At 49.4% G+C, this 19166-nt stretch overlaps 1 protein-coding gene across 1 annotated transcript in view; it reads right to left on the reverse strand.

Moving 5' to 3' along the window:
- Positions 1-14552, reverse strand: part of n4bp1 (nedd4 binding protein 1) — a 22794-nt gene extending 8242 nt beyond the window's left edge. The window contains exons 1-2 of the mRNA XM_064335476.1: positions 13095-14552; positions 6140-7857 (exon numbers count right to left, since the gene is read on the reverse strand). Coding sequence (XP_064191546.1) covers positions 6140-7857; positions 13095-13403 — 2027 coding nt within the window. The 5' untranslated portion in view covers positions 13404-14552. The remainder of the gene's footprint in view (positions 1-6139; positions 7858-13094) is intronic.
- Positions 14553-19166: the final 4614 nt, after the last annotated feature.

A 19166-nucleotide genomic window follows, 5' to 3' on the forward strand; every position in this document is an offset into this window, starting at 1 on the left:
GAGATCATACGACTGATTAACCTAGAGAGCAGTATGAGAGCATGACACCTCACAGACACAAATGAACATGTGCATACAATCTCTCTCTGTCACACACACGCATTTCTGTGTGTGTGTCTCTATCTGTCACACACACACACACACACACACACATTTCTCTCTCTGTGTGTCTGTCTCTCTCTCTCTCTCACACACACACACACACACACACACACACACACACACACACATTTCTCTCTCCGCGTATCTCCCTCTCTCTCTCTCCCTCTCTCTCACACACACACACACACACACACACACACACACACGCATTTCTCTCTGTGTGTCTATCTGTCACACACACACACACACACACACACACACACATTTCTCTCTCTGTGTCTCTATCTCTTTCTCTCCCTCTCTTATACACACACACACACACACACATCTGTGTCTCTCTCTCACACACACAGGCGTATCTCTCTCTCTCTCAGCTGTACGCATGAGTGAGTACGTGAGGCCCCTGATCAGAACAAGGCGATTTCCTGGAAAAAGACAGAAAGAAAGAAAGAAAGAAAGAACGAGAGGTCAAAAGAACAGACAGAGCCTGAATGAAATAGAGGCCGACGCGCTGGGAAATCAGACCAGAGGAAACTGATAATCAGAGAGAGACTGAGCGTGAGTCAGGGGCCGGTCCACGCCTCCCACAGATAAGACTGCAGCCCCACCCACTCACCACACCTGCCCTCTGGGTTGGCCCTCGCACGCCCTCAGGAGCTCACTCCCATACGGTGCTGACGAATAGGGTTACGGGAAGCGCTGCATGTGTGTTTGTGTTTTATTTTTACACTTAAGAGTTCCGGGCTGACTGAGGTCACAAGCACACCTCTCTCAGCCAAACACTTCCTGCACACACACTCACTCCGTGTCACACACACACACACACACACACACACACTCTGTCACACACACAAAATACTCAAACTCCCTCATTCTCAATTATACTGTACATCTCCTCACACACACACACACACACACACACTCAGTCACACACACACAAAATACTCAAACTCCCTCATTCTCAATTATACTGTACATCTCCTCACACACACACACACACACACACACACACACACACAAAGGACCGTTGCCCGAGGCAGATAAAAAATAAGCTTTCAGGCAAGTTAGCTTTACTCTTGTGGTTGCGACTTGAGTTAAAAAAAAAAAAAAAAAAAAAAAAAAAAGTTCAGTTGTCAATCTATGGCCCATCTCTCTTCGATTGAAATATGGTCACAAGATGCCACTTTGTGATCACACCTCCGTGCCGCAGCCGAACGCAGGCAGGGCTGTGGGCCTCTCTGCGCAGTCAGCGCAGCTACAATGCTGCGTCAGCGAGACGCAGAGCTCGGAGCGCGGTGCCGCCTGCGTTTTCGCGTTATGACGGTCGGTCCCGCCCGTCCTGGCTGTCGAGATCACGGTCTTAAATTTCTGAAACCTGACGCAGGCCGGGCGGCTAAAGCTCCCACCGCCGCACGCGCCACCTCTACACCCAAACAAGTTGCCAAGCTGCTGGACGCAAACGGAAAGTTGCTGAGTGAATTTCCTTGGTGGGAGTGACGATTCCGTCCAGCTAAACGATTCAGTGCCAAGTGATTCTATTCGAGGGGAATAACTCACTTTTGGGGCGACGCAGCTCAGGAGGTAAGAGCGGTCGTCTGGCAGGCGGAAGGTTGCCGGTTCGATCCCCACTCTGGGCATGTCGAAGTGTCCCTGAGCAAGACACCTAACCCCTAACTGCTCTGGTGAATGAGGGGCATCAATTGTAAAGTGCTTTGGATAAAAGCGCTATATAAATGCAGTCCATTTACCATTCAGATATTGCATCCAATATCCGGCCAGGCCATTACACTTTTACAGCTGGCTAACGGCAGCCAATGATGCCCAATGACGTTCCGTTGCAGGGAAAACATTTGGAAATCAACTCAACTTTTTCTATTTGCTCTTCCGTTCGATTTTTATATTCTAATTCTTTGGCAATTATACGTGATTGTTGTTTAGAGGATGAAGAGTCCTCTTTCCTCCGATTAAAACAAGGTACAACACATCCATATCTAAGAAATAGCTGATTACAAAAGAATGATTCTATTTCAATGGCTCTGAAATCGAGAAGGTGACAGTGTTGCCCGGTTACACTATCCATCACCACATTGAGTTCAAGCTTTACAAGTCAAGGGGAGAAGACAACCGAATCCCGATATATATAGTTTTTTTTTGGGGGGGGGGGGGGGGGGGGAAGAGAAGGAGGAGGAGCAACACTAAGGCTAAGTTCATAACCGGCCTTAATGCTCAATTGTGATGTTTTGCTCAGATCAAATCCTTTTTGCATTGACTTCACATTCATGCCTGTAACTCACCGATATCCACTGTAAGTGTGAACAGACCTCAGCCTTGAAAGAACATGCACGCACGCATTAACGACAAAAAAACGTAATGTTTGTGAGACGGTCCATCACGGAAACAAGCAAAATAGTGGCGCAAGCACTGGGTCGAGTCCTAAACGGCTTACTTGCCTACTACTGAGTACACAACTTGCATACAACTTGTATACTCAATAGTAGGCAAGTAAGCCGTTCTGGACGTGGCCCGAGATTGTTCGCTGTGGAGGTCGGACGGCGCTTCGTCAGCTGCTGAGGGCGAGGAGGCGGAGGAGGAAGGCCAAAGGAGCGACGACGACAGTGACCTGCGGCTGCCCGGTGAAGTACGACGTTACGAAAACCACAGCAATTCTGACCTGACGGTTCTCAGTGGTCACATGGCCACAGTGCGCTCGCAGCGGTCACATGACCACAGTGCGCTCGCAGTGGTCACATGACCGCAGATCCAGGCCCCTGCATATGGAAGTGGCCCAAACGCGATGTGAAGAGATACGATTTGGGCCACCTCAGCCTGTAATCTGAACCGTAGGGTCTAAAGATCACCATAGGGCAGCGGGAGGAGTCCCGTTTGTGATCCAGGCGTGCGCTCGATGGGCGTGGGCACTTTCGTCTTTAGATAAGCGGAATGCGCCAACCCTTTCTTTCTTTCCTTCTCTCGCGTATCATTCTGCACGTAGACTGCCCAGTCCGTAACCCATGGACACAATCACCAGCTGATGATATCAGAACACTGCCTTTCGACATGCTGTTGATCATGCTTGATATCCTTTTTAGACTCAGGTCATTTTATGTCCCGTGAAAAGGTTTGCGTTTCGTCATGAATTTTTCCTTAGCAACTAAATTCTATTCACCCATTTATGACTGTACTGGGGCAATTATTAATAATGAAACTATTTTAACAGCGTAAGGGAAAAATGAGAAATGACTTTTTACATATATTTACTTGCTTTTATATAACCTTAAGAAATCATTTAAATTGCTTTTCTGTCTAACTGAGAATTTTTGGGAGTGCATAGCCCCCCCGCGCGTGTTCCTATTTCCCCCGGAAAACTGTCTTTGTATTTCTCCATTGTTTTTAGTCACTGTGACATGATAGCCTTGAAGAAGTCAGGACGTCTAAACAGGGCCGTAGCTCAGAAATCCAACGTTTTTAACCAATCAGAGACAAGCTGCAAAACTGCCCTACGTGCAGTTTGAGGCAGACAGGTTTTGGGGGAATTCTCCTATTCGGCCGAATGAAGGTATCTGAACTGAATATTGTGTGTAAGTCTGTTGGACTCCTCTCACCGACCGGGGGAAAACTGAGGTCATTTCCACCACAGTAATTTGGCGGAGTCGGCAGGATGGCTAACTTGATTCCCTTTTTCAGACGCTTGGAACAGGGAAACACTGCGCACAGCCGGGATTCTTGGAAATCTCGGAAGTTTCGACTCTCCGCGGCCTGTAAGTAAAAGGACTGGAGCGGAAACGAACACCTGAGGCCAAGGGCCGTCTGGAGGAGGTGATCAATATGCGATCCGAACAGGAAAGGAAAAGGCGAGAACATAATATTCCTTCTTAGACTGTGGACCTTGGGGTTGCTGTCCCCTAAACGTGGGTTGTGGACCTAAGAGTTGGACCCTAAGCACCACAAGCAGAAATTGATTTCAGCTAATAATATTATAAATTAAACGCTATCACCATTGAAGCCAAGTCAATAAACTAAGTAAGAAAGAAATCTAAACAACCAGAAATGTTTTACATAGCATCACATGATGTGTAATTTTGGGCAAGCCAGCTCAACGTTCAGGCAAACGGCACACCGCCTGCTCTCCTTGCCCAAAGGGCAGGTGCCTTCGGTCCCCCGATGTCAGCCTCGCGCGCGCACTCCCACGCAAGCCCTCTATCAGCTCTGCAGATCAGAGCCCCGGCGGAGGAAGCAGCGCACGAGTGCGGGAGGCAGAGGTTCCTGGGTGTGAAGCGCGCCGCCGCGTTTACTGGAAGGTCTCCGGCCGCCCCCGCGCTCACACCCACGCCAACCCTCGCTCGGCAGCCTGAGGTCGGCCGAAGCCGCTAGCGCCGACAGCTCGCGCGGAGGTGAGGTGCGCTGCACCTGCCGCCGGAACGAGCGCCCGCTGCATCGGGTTCTCACGAAAGCGAAGGGGCTCCTTTCGGACGCCGGGGTCGGCACGCGGGAGAGGACGTCGTCCGCGGAGGGGACGTCGGGAGAAGCGGAGAGTAGAAGAGGGGTAGGCAGCGGGTGGGGAAGGGCTTAAGAAAAGAGGGAAGGACAGAGAAGGGGAAACAGACGGGTATGAGAGCGAGAGAGAGGTGCTGGCTGAAGGACGTGGGATTAAGACGGTCCTCCAAAGGGCTGGCACCGTTCGCCCCGCCTTTTTTTGCCGATTTCCATCGAACAATCGAAGAGCAGAACCAAACCGTGGTTAGTCAGAATCGGTGAAAAACAAAGACGTGGTGCGGTGTGCCTGTGTTTTTGTCTGCAAATGACTGCAGGTGCATTACCAAAAGCAGCCAATGGCCATCCACCGCTCACATGAGGTGGGAGAGAAGCCTCAGAGCCACCTGAGCTGTCAATGACACTTGTGAGGACCAATCAAAATGGTTCGTTCTCCACAATGCACCTGTGTGATTGGGTGAAATTCAGAAGGGGCTAGCAACACGCGGTGTCCCAGCATATTATCAGGATCTTATAGCTTCTCTCTACCATTGCTGCTGCCCCTCACCCCCTGAACAAGCGCGAATCCGCAACAGCTGCGACCGCACACGCGCATGCATCCACGCATCCACGCATCCACGCATCCATGCACACACCCACACACAAACACGTGAGCTCTTCTTTGGCTCATGACCAACCTTTCCACAAAATCTTGTGCAAACCTGTGAATCCATTCGGGAGTTATGCGCCTTTTTGTGATAGACCACGCCCATCGCCACGACCCCTCTTGGTCAATCGGCCTGAAAGTTACTCAGCTCTACCTTCGGTCATGACCAACGTCCATGCCAAATTTCAGCCTCCTGGGGCGAAAACTGTGGCCGCTACGGGGTGGGACACTTTTGTGGACCGACCGACCAACCGACCGACAGACAGAGCTATAGAGCTGCGGTCGCAGCTAATAAAAATCAGGACAGAGTGAAAGCACCAACGCAGCCCTTTGCTTTCAGTGACTGTGAAACCGAAACAGCAAAAGTACAATATGTACCAGGGCAGGGGTAATCACCTTTTAGTTTGAATTTCAGGAAAGTTTCCGATTTTGAGTTCAGAAAAAAATAAAATTCAGCCGATGAGCTAAAAAATGTCTACGTTTTAGCCTGCGGCAAACAGCTTGATAAGTTTCAGCGGAGAGTAATAGAGGGATTCATTTGTGGATGTTCAACGGTCCTCCTGAGGTTGAATATTGCTACAATTAATCTGCAGGGACCTACAGTTCTTTCAGTGCAAAAACTGACTCACCGTAGAGATCAACATACGCTCATTCATTCTCAGCCAGGAGCGTAAACAGCATCAACCAATCCTGCTAGTTTGATGTTACTGGCGCGAAATCCAACAAACAAAGACTGAATTTGGCCTGAAAGCTATCAAACAGCGTCTGCTATTCGCTATTTTAAGGCTCATCCAAAAATGATTGCTATTGGTCGGAAAGCATTGAAAAAGGATTCCAATTGGTCAATGGAGAAGGGCTGCCGTTGCCGGGCGGGTGAGAGCGGAGGGAGAGCACACTCACATCATGGCCACGTTGCTGCCGTCGATGATGATGTGGCGGAGACCCGGGTTCCCGGGCTCGTTCTGCAGGGTGAGCCGGTAGGGCGTGCGCAGCGACTGCTGGAAGCGGGACACGCCCGTCAGGGGCGCGGCCTTCGGGGGCTGGGGCTCGCAGCGGGCCGGCTGGGGGATGGGGCTGGGGGCCGGGGCCAGGGCGGGGATGGGGGTGGAGGGAGGGGGAACCCGGGCGGGCCCCACGGTCTGGTAGGAGCAGCCGGGGCGCTCCAGAGTCTGAGGGGGGCGCTGGGTGGTGCTGCGGAGGGGCGTCATGCTCTCCACCCGCTCGGGCCCCAGGGTCCTAGTGCCCCGGGACAGGTAGTCCATCTTGGCCACGGCGGCAAAGTTGGCCCTCGCAGCCGGCCTGGCCTTGACGGCCGCCCCCGCTCCCGGCCCCGGCCCCGCCCCTGGTCCTGGCCCCGCCCCCTCGCTGCCGTCGTCGTCGCCGATGATGATGATCTCGTGGTGGCCCGGCGGGATGCCGGTCCTCCTGGGGGGGCCGGCGGGGTGGGCGGGGGCCAGCCCGCTGTGCGCCGGCGGGAACATGCCGTTGCTGCCGGGCTGGATGTTCTCCTTGGACTTCACCTCCGCGTGCGCCCGGCCGTGGGCGCGGTCCTTCTCCCGGCCCCGGGAGGACGAGGAGGAGGAGGACAGGGCCGCGGAGGAAGAGGCGACGGCGGCAGGCTGGCAGGAGGGGCTCGGGGTCCTGGGCTCTCTCGTGCGCTTCCCCGCCCCGCCCCCGGACCCCGCCCCCGTCCTCTGACTCTCCTCCACGATGCGCTCCAGGAGCAGGAAGGTGTCCTCTCTCTGCCCCGCCTCCTTCACCACCCGCTCCACCACCTCCTGCTGGTAGCCCATGGTCCTGAAGAAGTTCACCAGGCACTTGAAGTTGGTCTCGGGGCTCACGCCGTCGGCGCCTTCGTCCGAGAGCTCGCTGGAGTCCAGCACCAACACCGCGTCGTCCGCGGCGGCGGCGGCGGCGGCCCCAGAGGCGGCCTTGGCGGACGGCTTGCCGCGGCCCTCGCTGCCGATGCAGCACCAGTCCGTCTCCAGCTCCTCGTCCCGCCGCTCCTGGGAGAACTGGCGCTTGGTGTCCCGCGCCTCGCTCTCCGAGGAGCGCCGCTTGTGGCAGGGGCGCCCGTTCAGCACCACCTCCCCGCCGCCCGCCCCCACCGCCTTGTCCTCGAAGGTGGCGTCCAGGATGCGGTTGGACAGCTCGGTGACGGGCGTGCTGGTGCGGGAGCGGTCCAGGGGGTCGGGGGGCGGAGGCTCCGGGGGCGGGTTGGGCGGCCGGGCCGGGGCCGAGGCTCCGCAGGCCAGGCCCAGCAGCTCCTCCTTCAGGGCGCTGGGGAGCAGCAGGAGCTCCATGGCGTACTTGTCGGCCCGCTCCTCCACGAAGGTCTTGAAGGCCCGCTTGACGGCGGGCTCCGTGTCCCCCGGCAGGCTCTTGTTCTCCTGGAAGAGCGCCACGAACTGCTGCACGCGGCTCTGCGCCATGACGACGGCCTCGGCCCGGCCCAGGAGGCGGAGCCGGCCCGGCTCCAGGACCGCCACCTCCGCGCTGGTGTCCCGCAGCAGCTGGTCCAGGAACAGGCCCCGCGCGCCCACGAAAATGCAGTGCATGTCCGCCGGGTACGCCTCCGCCTTCTGGAGCTCCGGGTCACACAGCCCCTTCACGTACTCCTACAAGGACAGCACAGCGTCAGGAAGAACAGGGAAGCACACCCACAGCATCGCGGCTTCTCCTCCTGGAAAGACCCGCGCGACCCTGGAGGAGCTGAAATGCAATTCAATTCATGAGCTGCAAAAAAAAACCTCACAATACCCCCTCGCGCTCGAAGCTGAAGTGGCAAGCAACTGAAAAGTTTTGTTTCTCCAGAAGCCCTTGAACGGAAGTCAATGATGATAACTAAACAATGACTATTGTGTTTATATGATAAGCTTACATTTCATATCACACACCATATGCGCTCCTGTCCAGCAATAAAAATGAAATACAAATTTTTTTTTATTTATTTCAATTTTGCGGTGATGACGGTGCATCACATGATCGTGGTGATCGTCACATCGCCACAGCCCTACAGAGAGCAAGTCACGGGAGCGGACGGCCGACAGGTGTTGCTCGAGCAATGAACAACATCCCTGCCGAATCAATCCCTCCCATTGGCCCTTAGGGTGCAGCAAAGCCAATCGTGCACCGCCCGAGTCGGCACTGGCACGGGCCGGATTCGACCCAAGACCCCCGTGGTGCTCACTTATACGCAGCGAGTGGAGAGCTTCCCAGCAGTGCAAGGACCTAGATTCACCATAGTTTCTTCATTTCAGCCATCTTTTTCCCTGAGCGGTATGCTCACCGAAGATCTGGTGTCACTGTTAATCTGAGATGACACTACTCCTATACCGCGTGCTCTGTAATTAATTACTACAGTGAATTTTTTTGAATGCATGTTGTTGCCAGACCAAAGTATCAGGGCCTCATTTGTCCATTAAACTGGCTGAACTGAAATGGAATCCACCCCAACGCTGCAGTCAACCCCACGTCAAGGGGACCTCCACCTCACCCCTGAGGCAAAAAGAAAGCAATCCCATGGACACTTATTGACTGGGTCGTAATCCAAGAGGGAAAGAGTTACGCAGGAAGTACACCAGTACTGAGCTGAACGTAGGCTAAGATTTCACCGGCTTGTCACCCCGGGGAGCAGAGCAAGCACTGGGCTCGAGAGTTAGCGAGGATTTTTACATTTCCCTGTGCCTTGAACACGGGTCTTGCCCAAGACAACGCTACTTTACAGACGAAACTGCGTACAGCAGAACACCTGCGAATGTCCCAGTGTTTACATAATGCCTTGCCCTGCTCGTGCAAGTGCGGGTAACCACCTTCAGCGTGACTCAGACGCACACAGAAAAGTACACACATTATCCAGGAGCGGCACAGCAGTGTGTAATCATTTATTGTGCTCCTATAAAGAGCACAGTACAGTCCAACAGATAAGAACTACAAGAGTGCCCTCTGAAAGGCGACAGTACCATTGCCAGGGGCCCCGTTTCAAAATGGCAGGAAAATCATCTCCATTTGAGAAGTTAAATACACAAACTGAGCAAATACGCCTAATCGTCCAGGACCTCGTACCTGGACTTGCTAAACCCGAACAACCGACTGGTTACGTCAAACTGAAACTACAAGAGGATGACTGGCTACTTAGGTCTAAATTTAACTTTTTGGGTCACCTGCCAAGGGCAGGGAAACATGTAAGATTTATCAGCTAGAATTGTTTCTTTAGCCACCCAACAATATTTTCATTATTTCATTTTATATTTTATATTTAAGCTTTTCGAATGAATTTCAAGTTTAGATTTTATTGCAAAGAGACAATTACAAAGAGAAAGATCTGAGTGAAAGCTCTTATTCAAAACTTTCTTGTCTTGTGAGCAATTAACACTGCATTAACTGTTCAGTGTAAAAGAAATTGCCCCAGAAATTTAGCATGTTTGTGACACGAAGCACAGGCCACGGTACAGTCCGTGCTGTACAGAATCTTGGAGCACCCTTGTCATTATTACACCATCTTTTGCAAGACAGTCTTCTTCCCTGTTTTTTTCTGTTCAACTGACAAAAAATCAAGAGAGAAATGATGCCATAATGCCAAACAGCGAATCACAGGGCTTTTTGATCTGAGAATGGGTACAGTGGACAGTGGCATATCACGATTCCTGCATCGTCCTGGCCCCGAAAATACAGCGGATTAACTAACGATAAGTTACAGTTTCAGGGGGCCGTCTGGGTAGGGTAGAGGCCTACCACCGCAGAGACCCAGGTTCAATCCCCGGCAGCGGTACTTCTGGCTTGGTCAGACGTTCCTACGAACACAGTTGGCAGTGCTCGCGGGTGGGAAGCCGGTGAGGGTATGAGTCCTGATTGTTGCATTACCGACTCCTAGTGGTTGGTCGGGGCGCCTGTTCAGCAGGGAGGGGATCTAGGGGAGATAGCGTGAACCTCCGCACGCGTTACGCTCTCCCAGTGAAACTCCTCGCTGTCAGGTGAAAAGAAGCAGCTGGCGACTCCACATGTATCGGAGGAGCCATGTGGTAGTCTACACCCTCCCCAGACCAACAGAAAGACAGCGCATCGACCAGGACAGTGATACACTACACACTCAACTGAATGACTGAAATTTCAATCTAAAGGTTACAGATAATTGGCCAGCTGAATTATTTTTACTTCACTACGGTACGACCCGGGGTCAACCTTTGAACCAAAAACCATTCACAGCTGAATCTTAGAATGTGGCAACACCTTCACAATCCAGCAAAGATCCTTAGACACATGACAGAGTCGTGGCTTCGCTGGATGATTACATATCACTGCAGATTCCATTCATGGTGCCACCATGTCGATTTGAATTCTAACAAACAGCGCCATAGAATCAAGTGGGACTTGAGTCATCGCATTTTAATGTCAGCAATGTTGAAAACTCCACGGCTTTGGAGCCACAACCGCTGGTGAAATGCTGACTGCAGATTAAGAACAATAGAAGCTAATGTTTTAACCTAAAAAACAGCCAGCAGCCAAAGCTGCAATGCAAAAACAAATGGTGAAACCAAACCCGTTAATTCATTTGCGTATATTATCAAGCAGGCTAATTTTTGAATACAATAATGAGTACTTCAGTACTCAAACCCATCTGTACTGAATAATTTTGCATTTTAGATCCCACAGGCAAGAGCCACAATATATGCAAAAGGGTTGCACGCATCCACGGGCAAACCGATACTTCTTTCTCTTTCGTGTTCACGGTATCTGGGGGTTTCGTGATGTCTAATGACCTTTGACAGACTGATGCTCCAGACTCTCAGCCGAAGCAAACAACCGGTGTTTGCGTCAGAGTGCACTCCGACTGTTTGTGTTGTTTACAGATTCTTATGAATGACACCAACACTGACTCACAGCCCAGAGACTTGAGGAGGACAGGATCCAGACACAATCAAGCAACAATGATACCGTGGGAAGGAAAGCTGACTTCAACACCAAGCGGGACGGGCTGAGGATTGGGGAGCGGGGGGGTGGGGGGGGGGGTGTGGGGCAGTTTCTATCTTGTGGGACTGGGGTGGGCGAAGGGTGACTATGGCCACAAAGAACGGTCCACGCCGCCTGAAAAGGGGGGGGGCGGGGTTGGAGGTGCGTTTCCTGCGTTGCTGTGGCCTTTCACGTCACTTACGATAATTCTACCGGAGAACGTTTACCGACAGGTGACTGCGAGCGACTTCAGAGACAACTGGCAGCAGTGACTCACCTGCACTGGAGCGATTTTACATACAACCGCCGTTTCTGACTCACTTCCAATTCAGGCCTCGTTGTAGTAACCTGTTAAACACACCCACCCGCTTGACTGCGCGCTCACAGACACAGGTGTGTCGCCCATGTTCACGCTCTAGGACTGACGGTGGGGTGCATGGGGTTTTCCCCCTCCCTCAACACTGAGCAGTGCAGCGGAGGGTGGCGGTGCTCTCAGTCAACCGGCTTAAAAAACTTCGCCAACTGTTTAGTGTCAGTAACATACCTGCTGACAATATCAGCACATATCACACTGCCCTTCTTTAATGACACAGTTTGCCCTGACAGGGTACCAAGTAGCACCAAATATACGTGAGTGATCAGCATCTTGAACAAGGCTGACAGTAACTAAAGTTTTCTGACGAGTGGTGACAGTGTGGCCGATATAGACTTTCTATGTATGAGAACTGAAGCTATGAGGCTGTTAGGGGATTTTGCTCAAACAGAGATGAATCAGCGGCCGGGCTGGGACTTCCTGCAGGAAGGCTTCTACAACAGTCATGACACAATCTAAATTCGTCCCTCTATGGGTTGCGCATGGTTTGGCGATTTCGCACAGATACCAAAAGTAGGAAACGGAGAGACAGAGCGATTGTGTCAGAGGGGGTTTGTGGGGTTTCCGTTTTTGTGTGATCTGAACGAGTCTAGCGGGGGCTACACGTTTACTGGCACCAGTAACAGCGTTTTCCACGTTGAGTTTGACAAAGGCCAGCCGATGCCAGTTTGGGGAGAAGATGAACTCGACCGACCTTGGGTACCGTAAAGGCGGGGGCGGAACTACGTTGTGCGTAGAGGGGAAGAGCCAGGGCTGTCCGAAACTGTCAAAACTGTACTAGAATCAAGACAGGGAAATAACATAAATTACCAAGGAACACGTGGAAGGGAACGTTCCATTCTAGCCGGACCATGTGTTCTATGTGCATGTATGACTACCAACTTTTATGAAAGATCACAACTTACATGCAACATACAAGTTTGTCCCCCAATACTTTGAGGGGGGAAAAAACTGCTGCCAGCCATCCAACATTATCTATTTGCGCTGCGTAGGAGTGAGTCATAATGCAACCACTACCTTTCTACTAGAACCACAATGCGTTGTACTCTGGGTATTAACCAGTTAAGTCAGGCGGAGATGTAGAATGATTACACAACACGGGATTCATACTGGGACATTCCACACAGCAAACCAAGATAAGGAAGGAGGAAATACCGTTAGATCCCTGCTTGGTATTGTAATGGCGAACCTGCAATGCTGGTCGTATTAGTAATGTTGAGCGAAGTACAGTAATGCGACATTGCAAGCAAAATGAACTACAACATTCAATAGCATACAAAACGCACTAACAAGAGTGTATCTTGACACCGCAGAACCCAAATTCGCAAATCCAAGTTCAACCTTGTCCAATAATGTCACACTCCACTGCGATACCAACTGACGAAGTGTTTAGGTTAGACAACCTAAGGTTATATTTAAACAATTGAAAGGCACAAGGAGACATTCGTTGTGTGTTTTCAGTATTATCTGAAACTACGTATGTATACACCGAATGCTGTAATGTTAAGAGAAGTGTAACACGTCAAACGTTACCTTAGCCTTTGAAACATCCTCTCTCTTTCCCTTAAGCTGAAGCCAAATTTGCCGGGACGCTTTGGTTCCGTGGGCTCCGGTTGGGTCTAACAGGCCGATAATGGTGAACGCCACCTCAAAAACCTGCTCAACCCGAGGCTTGACGCATTTCAACTCCTCCTGCTTAGCCTCAGGAACTGTGAACTCGTCCACTGTCAGCGCGTCTTGTTGCTGCTTTTTGACCGGCGCAGACAGCCTGCCTCCCGGAGGCTCCGAGCAGGTTAACTCGGTGATTCGCTTCATCCCGAGGAGGGGCCGCGTTGTTGACATTCGGTCCTCGGTGGTTATTTCAGTGTTAATATTGCTTGTTAGTGGAGTTTTTACTCTTTAAAGCACTCAGTGATGAATGAGTCGTTTTCTCCCTTCATTATTTTCGTACGACTTTCTTCCTCGTTCCTGTGTTCTTCGTACCCCCTTTCGTTACCAAGTTTGCTATAGCTAGCTACATCTATGACATCTCTCGTAGCTACCCGGAAAGTCCCAATGACGTCATCAAAATACGACCGCGGTTTAATGTTTATCTCACTTATCTAAGTAGCTAACTATATCAGCAATGTATCGTTTCAGTCTTGCTCAATATTATTGTGCAAGTTAACAGAAATGACAATTGCAATAATGTACTTTCCCAAAATAAACTAATATGATATCCTAATCCTTATTTTATGCACTTTATGTACTTCCTCTATGTTTGTAAAATAATAAAATGTAGCTTAGACATTAGGCCTACCACCAGCACTTTTGATGCAAGAAAACCACTACTATTTCTATCGCTACAAACGCAACCGCTTCTAATGTCCTAATTGAATACGTTTTGCATCTCATTGATTTAAACATCACACCACTACGCCAACTCATATTCAAACTTCGTATTTACAACTAGCCTACATGAAGCAGTATTTTTCTAGTATTTTTCTGAAACGCTCGACTGCTGCAGAGTACACCAACATGGTACGCCATCCGCTAAATCCATAATAATACGATCCCTATATAGCAAAACAGCAGTGATGTAGCAGCTGTAAAATAACCAGATGTGCAGCAAAAAGCTGCAGAGTATAACATTTCTTTCCCCAGAGAGCAAGGTGTGCCGGTGAAGTTTAACTTTTGAGATTCTGACACTTAATAATAATATATTTTATAAGCACTTCTCCGATCATCCTTTTTGCGAAACGTTTTCTGGCACTTTCTGTTCGCTTAATGCGCTTCTGGAGTGATAATGATGGAACCGAGCCAACGCTACCCACCTATGTTCAATCTAATACACTTGTAAAGTTATTTTCTCTCCAGATAACACGTTTCTTAAGGAAACTTAGAAAAAACAGTTAAAATATAGCAATGCATATTTATAAATCAATGTTTGAGACGCATGGGCTTTAATCAAATAATTGCGTCCCGGAGTGGTAAGGCTCCGTTTTAATTTTTTTTTAAAGCCTAGCACTCCGCCATCACATTTTTCTATTTGGACCTGTTTCACCTTTGAAGATAGTGCCCTCTTGTGTCATTTTCAGGAATGACAAATTACGCACTTTTCCCCTCCAGCCAAGAACCGGATGCAAGTTTAATGTGTAATACAGGACAGAAATTCTGTATAATCTACATGTATTACTCAGTTATTATTGAGTTAAATAGATAATCAAAGGAGTTCCTACTCCCAGTCTGTATAAATAGTAAATATGAGTTACTGTTTATTTCATTTTCTATGTGCACATTTCATCTTGGCCAGGACACAGCTTGGAGCCGCTTGTCGTTAAGGGGGCACACCAGCTATACCTGATACATTTTTTAGGCAGACTTGTCCTCTTGATTATTAAGCAGACAGAAAAGACAGAGAAGAGTGCATAAGAGAGAGCTCCAGTATATCGTTGCCTATCATAATTTGAGGGACAATGTTTGACCACCAAATTAATTAATTAATTAATTAATTATTCATTTTATTTTTTTGTCATACTACTACTACTACTACTACTAATAATAATAACAATGTTTGTTTTGTTATCACAGTTAGATAGCAATTGTTCTGTTCAATTTAAGTTCATGTTCTAATGTACACTACATTGCCAAAAGTATGTGGACATCTGACATCTCATCCAAAATTATAAGCATTAATATTGAGTTGGTCCACCCTTTCCTGCTATAATAATATCCACTCTTTTGGAAAGGCTTTATACAAGATGTTGGTGCATTGCTGCAGGAATTTGCTTCCATTCAGCCAGAAGAGCATTCGTGAGGTTGGATACTGATTGGGCGATTAAACCTCTTTTGCAGTTTACTTTCAAATTGATCCCAAAGGTGATGGATAGAGTTGAGGTCAGGGCGTGGTGCAGGTCAGTCAAGTTCTTCCACAACGTTCTAAAAAAAACAAACAATTTCTATGTAAAAATATGTGTGGCCAGTGGCATTGTCTTGCTGAAACGGGAAAGGGCCTTCCCCAAACCGTCGGGGAAGTACAGAATCATCTAGAATGTGATTGTATGCTGTAACATTAATATTTGCCTGCACTGGAACTAAGGGGCCTAGCCCAAACCATGAAAAACAGAAGCAGACCAAGGGGTGTCCAAATACTTTTGGTCATATAGTTTATTTATCTATCTCTGTTATGTGCACTTTGGCAATATTCTGCAAATGTATTTCATGCCAATAAAGCATTATGAATTTGAATTAGAGAGAGAGAGAGAGCAGAAAATGAGGAGAGAGAGCACAGAATACAAAAGAGGAAATAAACGAAAAGAGAATTGACAGAATGAAAGAATTGAGATGAGAGAAGGAAAAGAAAGGAGAGACAGAAACAGAATTAGAGAAGGAGAAGGAAGAATGAGAAAGCAGGAGAAACAGAAATTAGAGGAAAGGAGAGAGGGAAGAAATGAGAAATGAAGGCGTGGGGGAGAAGCAAGGTAAGAGAATACAAGTTGTGGACAGGTGGGGAGGGGAGAAGTGAGAACACACTTAGAGAGGAGATGGAAACACACAGAGGAGGGAATAGGTGGGGCTGTGGGAGGTGTGTGTGTGTGTGTGTGTGTGCGCATGTGCCCATGGTTACAAAGCTCTGGTGTGCCTGTGTGGTGAAACTGGATGAATCAGGGTTGCAGGAAAAAGAAGAAGGAACAACGGTGCCATTATCAGGCCCCTGAGATGGAGGAGACAGCGCTGCACAGACACACAGCCCATTCAGGGCTGCACTGAAAGCCCCGGCACAGCTGCCACTCTGTCTCAGAAACAAGGAATCAAGGGTGTACAACACACACACACACACACACACACAGACACAAAGACACAGAACCACACAGACACACACACACACACACACACACACACAGACACAAAGACACAGAACCACACAGACACACACACACACACACACACACACAGACACAAAGACACAGAAACACACAGACACACACACACAGACACAAAGACACAGAACCACACAGACACACACACACACACACACAGACACAAAGACACAGAACCACACAGACACACACACACACACACACACAGACACAGAACCACACAGACACACACACACACACACAGAGACACAAAGACACAGAACCACACAGAACCACACACACACACACACACACACAGTCACAGACACAAAGACACAGAACCACACAGACACACACACACACACAAACAGACACAAAGACACAGAATCACACAGACACACACACACACACACGCTCGGAGCTACACTCACATGCACACAATGCAAGCAGTTACACGAAACCTACATGCACACAAACCCACCCACACACATAGCCCACCAGCTTACATGCATGCACTCACAAAAAAACATAACCTGCACATACACCTACACACCTAGTCCACAAATGCATTTACAATCACAAATATATGCAAACATAAACAAACACACACACACACACAAAGAAAACAAACCAGCAAACAAATTGCAGAGAGAGCATTGATGAAGAAACCTTAATGTGAATAAGCACAGATTTTTAAAAACGCAGACATTTCTATAATGGTGATTAAGAACTGCTGTTTTACCTGTCTGTATTTCTAGTCTCTCTAATGGCTTTCTGCTCTCTTTCAGTGACTGGCTCTAGGTGGCGCTCTCATCCTCGTAACCATCCCGGCTGCCGCCTGCAAGCCTTCCCTCCCACCTTGGGAGAGTATCGACTAGAACGTAATGCTCAAATCGATATGTTTCATTATTTGGACCCCAGACCCACGGAATTGGGGCACATTTCCTTTATTAAAGTTCATTGAGGAGAAGTACTGTTGAACAAGAGGAGGCAGCACGGATCCTGTGGGGAGATGACTGTAATATCTGTCCATGAGTGCGTCCATCCTCTGTCTCCTCCCCTCCCCCCATCACCCTCTGCAACCACCCCCCCCCCCCACTGTAGCTGGGAAGGAGATGCGTGGATACGATCGCCTGGTGCCCCCTAGAGGGAAGAAATAGAACAGCAGTGCATTAACTAACACCAACACCTTCACATCAGTCATGCCACATTCTGTTCATGTCACGTTTAATGCCACCTGTCAATCTGCCCAAGAGAGCAAGCTACCTGCCTATCATTCTGTCTCTCTCTCTCTCTCTTTCCCCCTCTCTGTCCTGTACATCCTCACTCTTTCTATCAATCCATTGAGAATCCTTCCATAAATCCACCCGTCTGTCTACCTGTCTGCCAACAAATCAATCTCTGTAGTCCATCTCCCTAGCAACATACCAGCCTCTCTCTCTCTGAGTCCCTTTTCCGATCTCCTCTACATCTTTGATATAACTACCCACCAACATACAGGCGTCTATTTCAGTCAATTTCCCAGGAAATCTCTCATTTGACCTGCCTGTATGTTTGTGTTCAAACCTTAATTCGTGGCTCGTGATCCTGCCCGCGCAGGTCGATCGAGATGTTTTTCTTTCAGCAGTTTTCTGCCCTCGCTCTTTCACTGCGTCTCATTCCCTCGCTTCATCTCACTCTGCTTTTTCTCAGTGAAAAACTGAACCCGCTTGCTCGCCTATGGCACAGAGCAAACGCACCGAAAAAGCGAAACAGCTCCCCCGCAAATACGTAACTTCTTTGTTCACTAGATATCCTGTAAAAACGGATACAGTGATTCGGCGCGCTTTCGCGTAAAAGCAAACCCGTCTCCTGGGACGGCGTTTCGGCGATGCGACGGCGCGAGCCGGGTCTGAGGAGCGCGCGGTCGAGCGGCCTCGGCCGACGGCTGCGCAGCTGCTGGGTGGAGAGCCGTGCCGACCCGAGACACATGCTCCGTCTTAGTTCCGCTCCGCCGGTCGCTCCCGGCCGCAGCTGCTCGGACCCGGGCGGCGGCGACTGGCAGGAGCGTCCGCCGGTCATTAAACACGGACATTAAGTGGCAGTTAACCTTCACATCAGTCACCTGGAAACGAGAGCAAGTGAAGGGAAGACAAAACGCTGGTGCCGCAGCATCGTCACTGCACCTGCCACAGGACACAGAGACAGTCTTCAGAATCAGTGTTCAAACACACACACACACACACACACACACTTAATACTTTTATTCATGTCCACATACAGGACGCAACAACAAATGGCATTAACAATGGAGACACACAGCACAGAATAATGACATGGACACTTGCAGGCTCATTAGGGGTATAGGCAGCAGCACCGCCTCCAAATATGGCGGCTACTTATTATTGCTGACATGGAACAATATGTTGCCAGCTGCCTTGTTCACGATTATAACATCCCAGCCAGGTGCAGACCTCTCACCACTAGTCTGTTGCCAAGGCTACCAAATATAAATACTAGTACTCTACATTTATTGCCAATTTGTTCAAGAGTGTATACTTCATTAGGCCTACCTTAGTGAGGAAGGCCTCTTCTAGACTGGAATCAAAAGAAAAGTCCAGCTCTAGAACAAACTCAGCTCTGCTTCCTTCATCATCAACATCTGGAGCAGACACATTGTAGGATATGTCAGTATCATTATTGCAAAGATAGAACATGGTAGAAATGACTTGAGGATGCTTGCTCATTCTCACAGTAAACGGATATGATGGTAATAGGCCCTTCACCA

This window comes from Anguilla rostrata, chromosome 5, assembly GCF_018555375.3.
Source record: "Anguilla rostrata isolate EN2019 chromosome 5, ASM1855537v3, whole genome shotgun sequence".
Classification (NCBI taxonomy): Eukaryota; Metazoa; Chordata; class Actinopteri; order Anguilliformes; family Anguillidae; genus Anguilla; species Anguilla rostrata.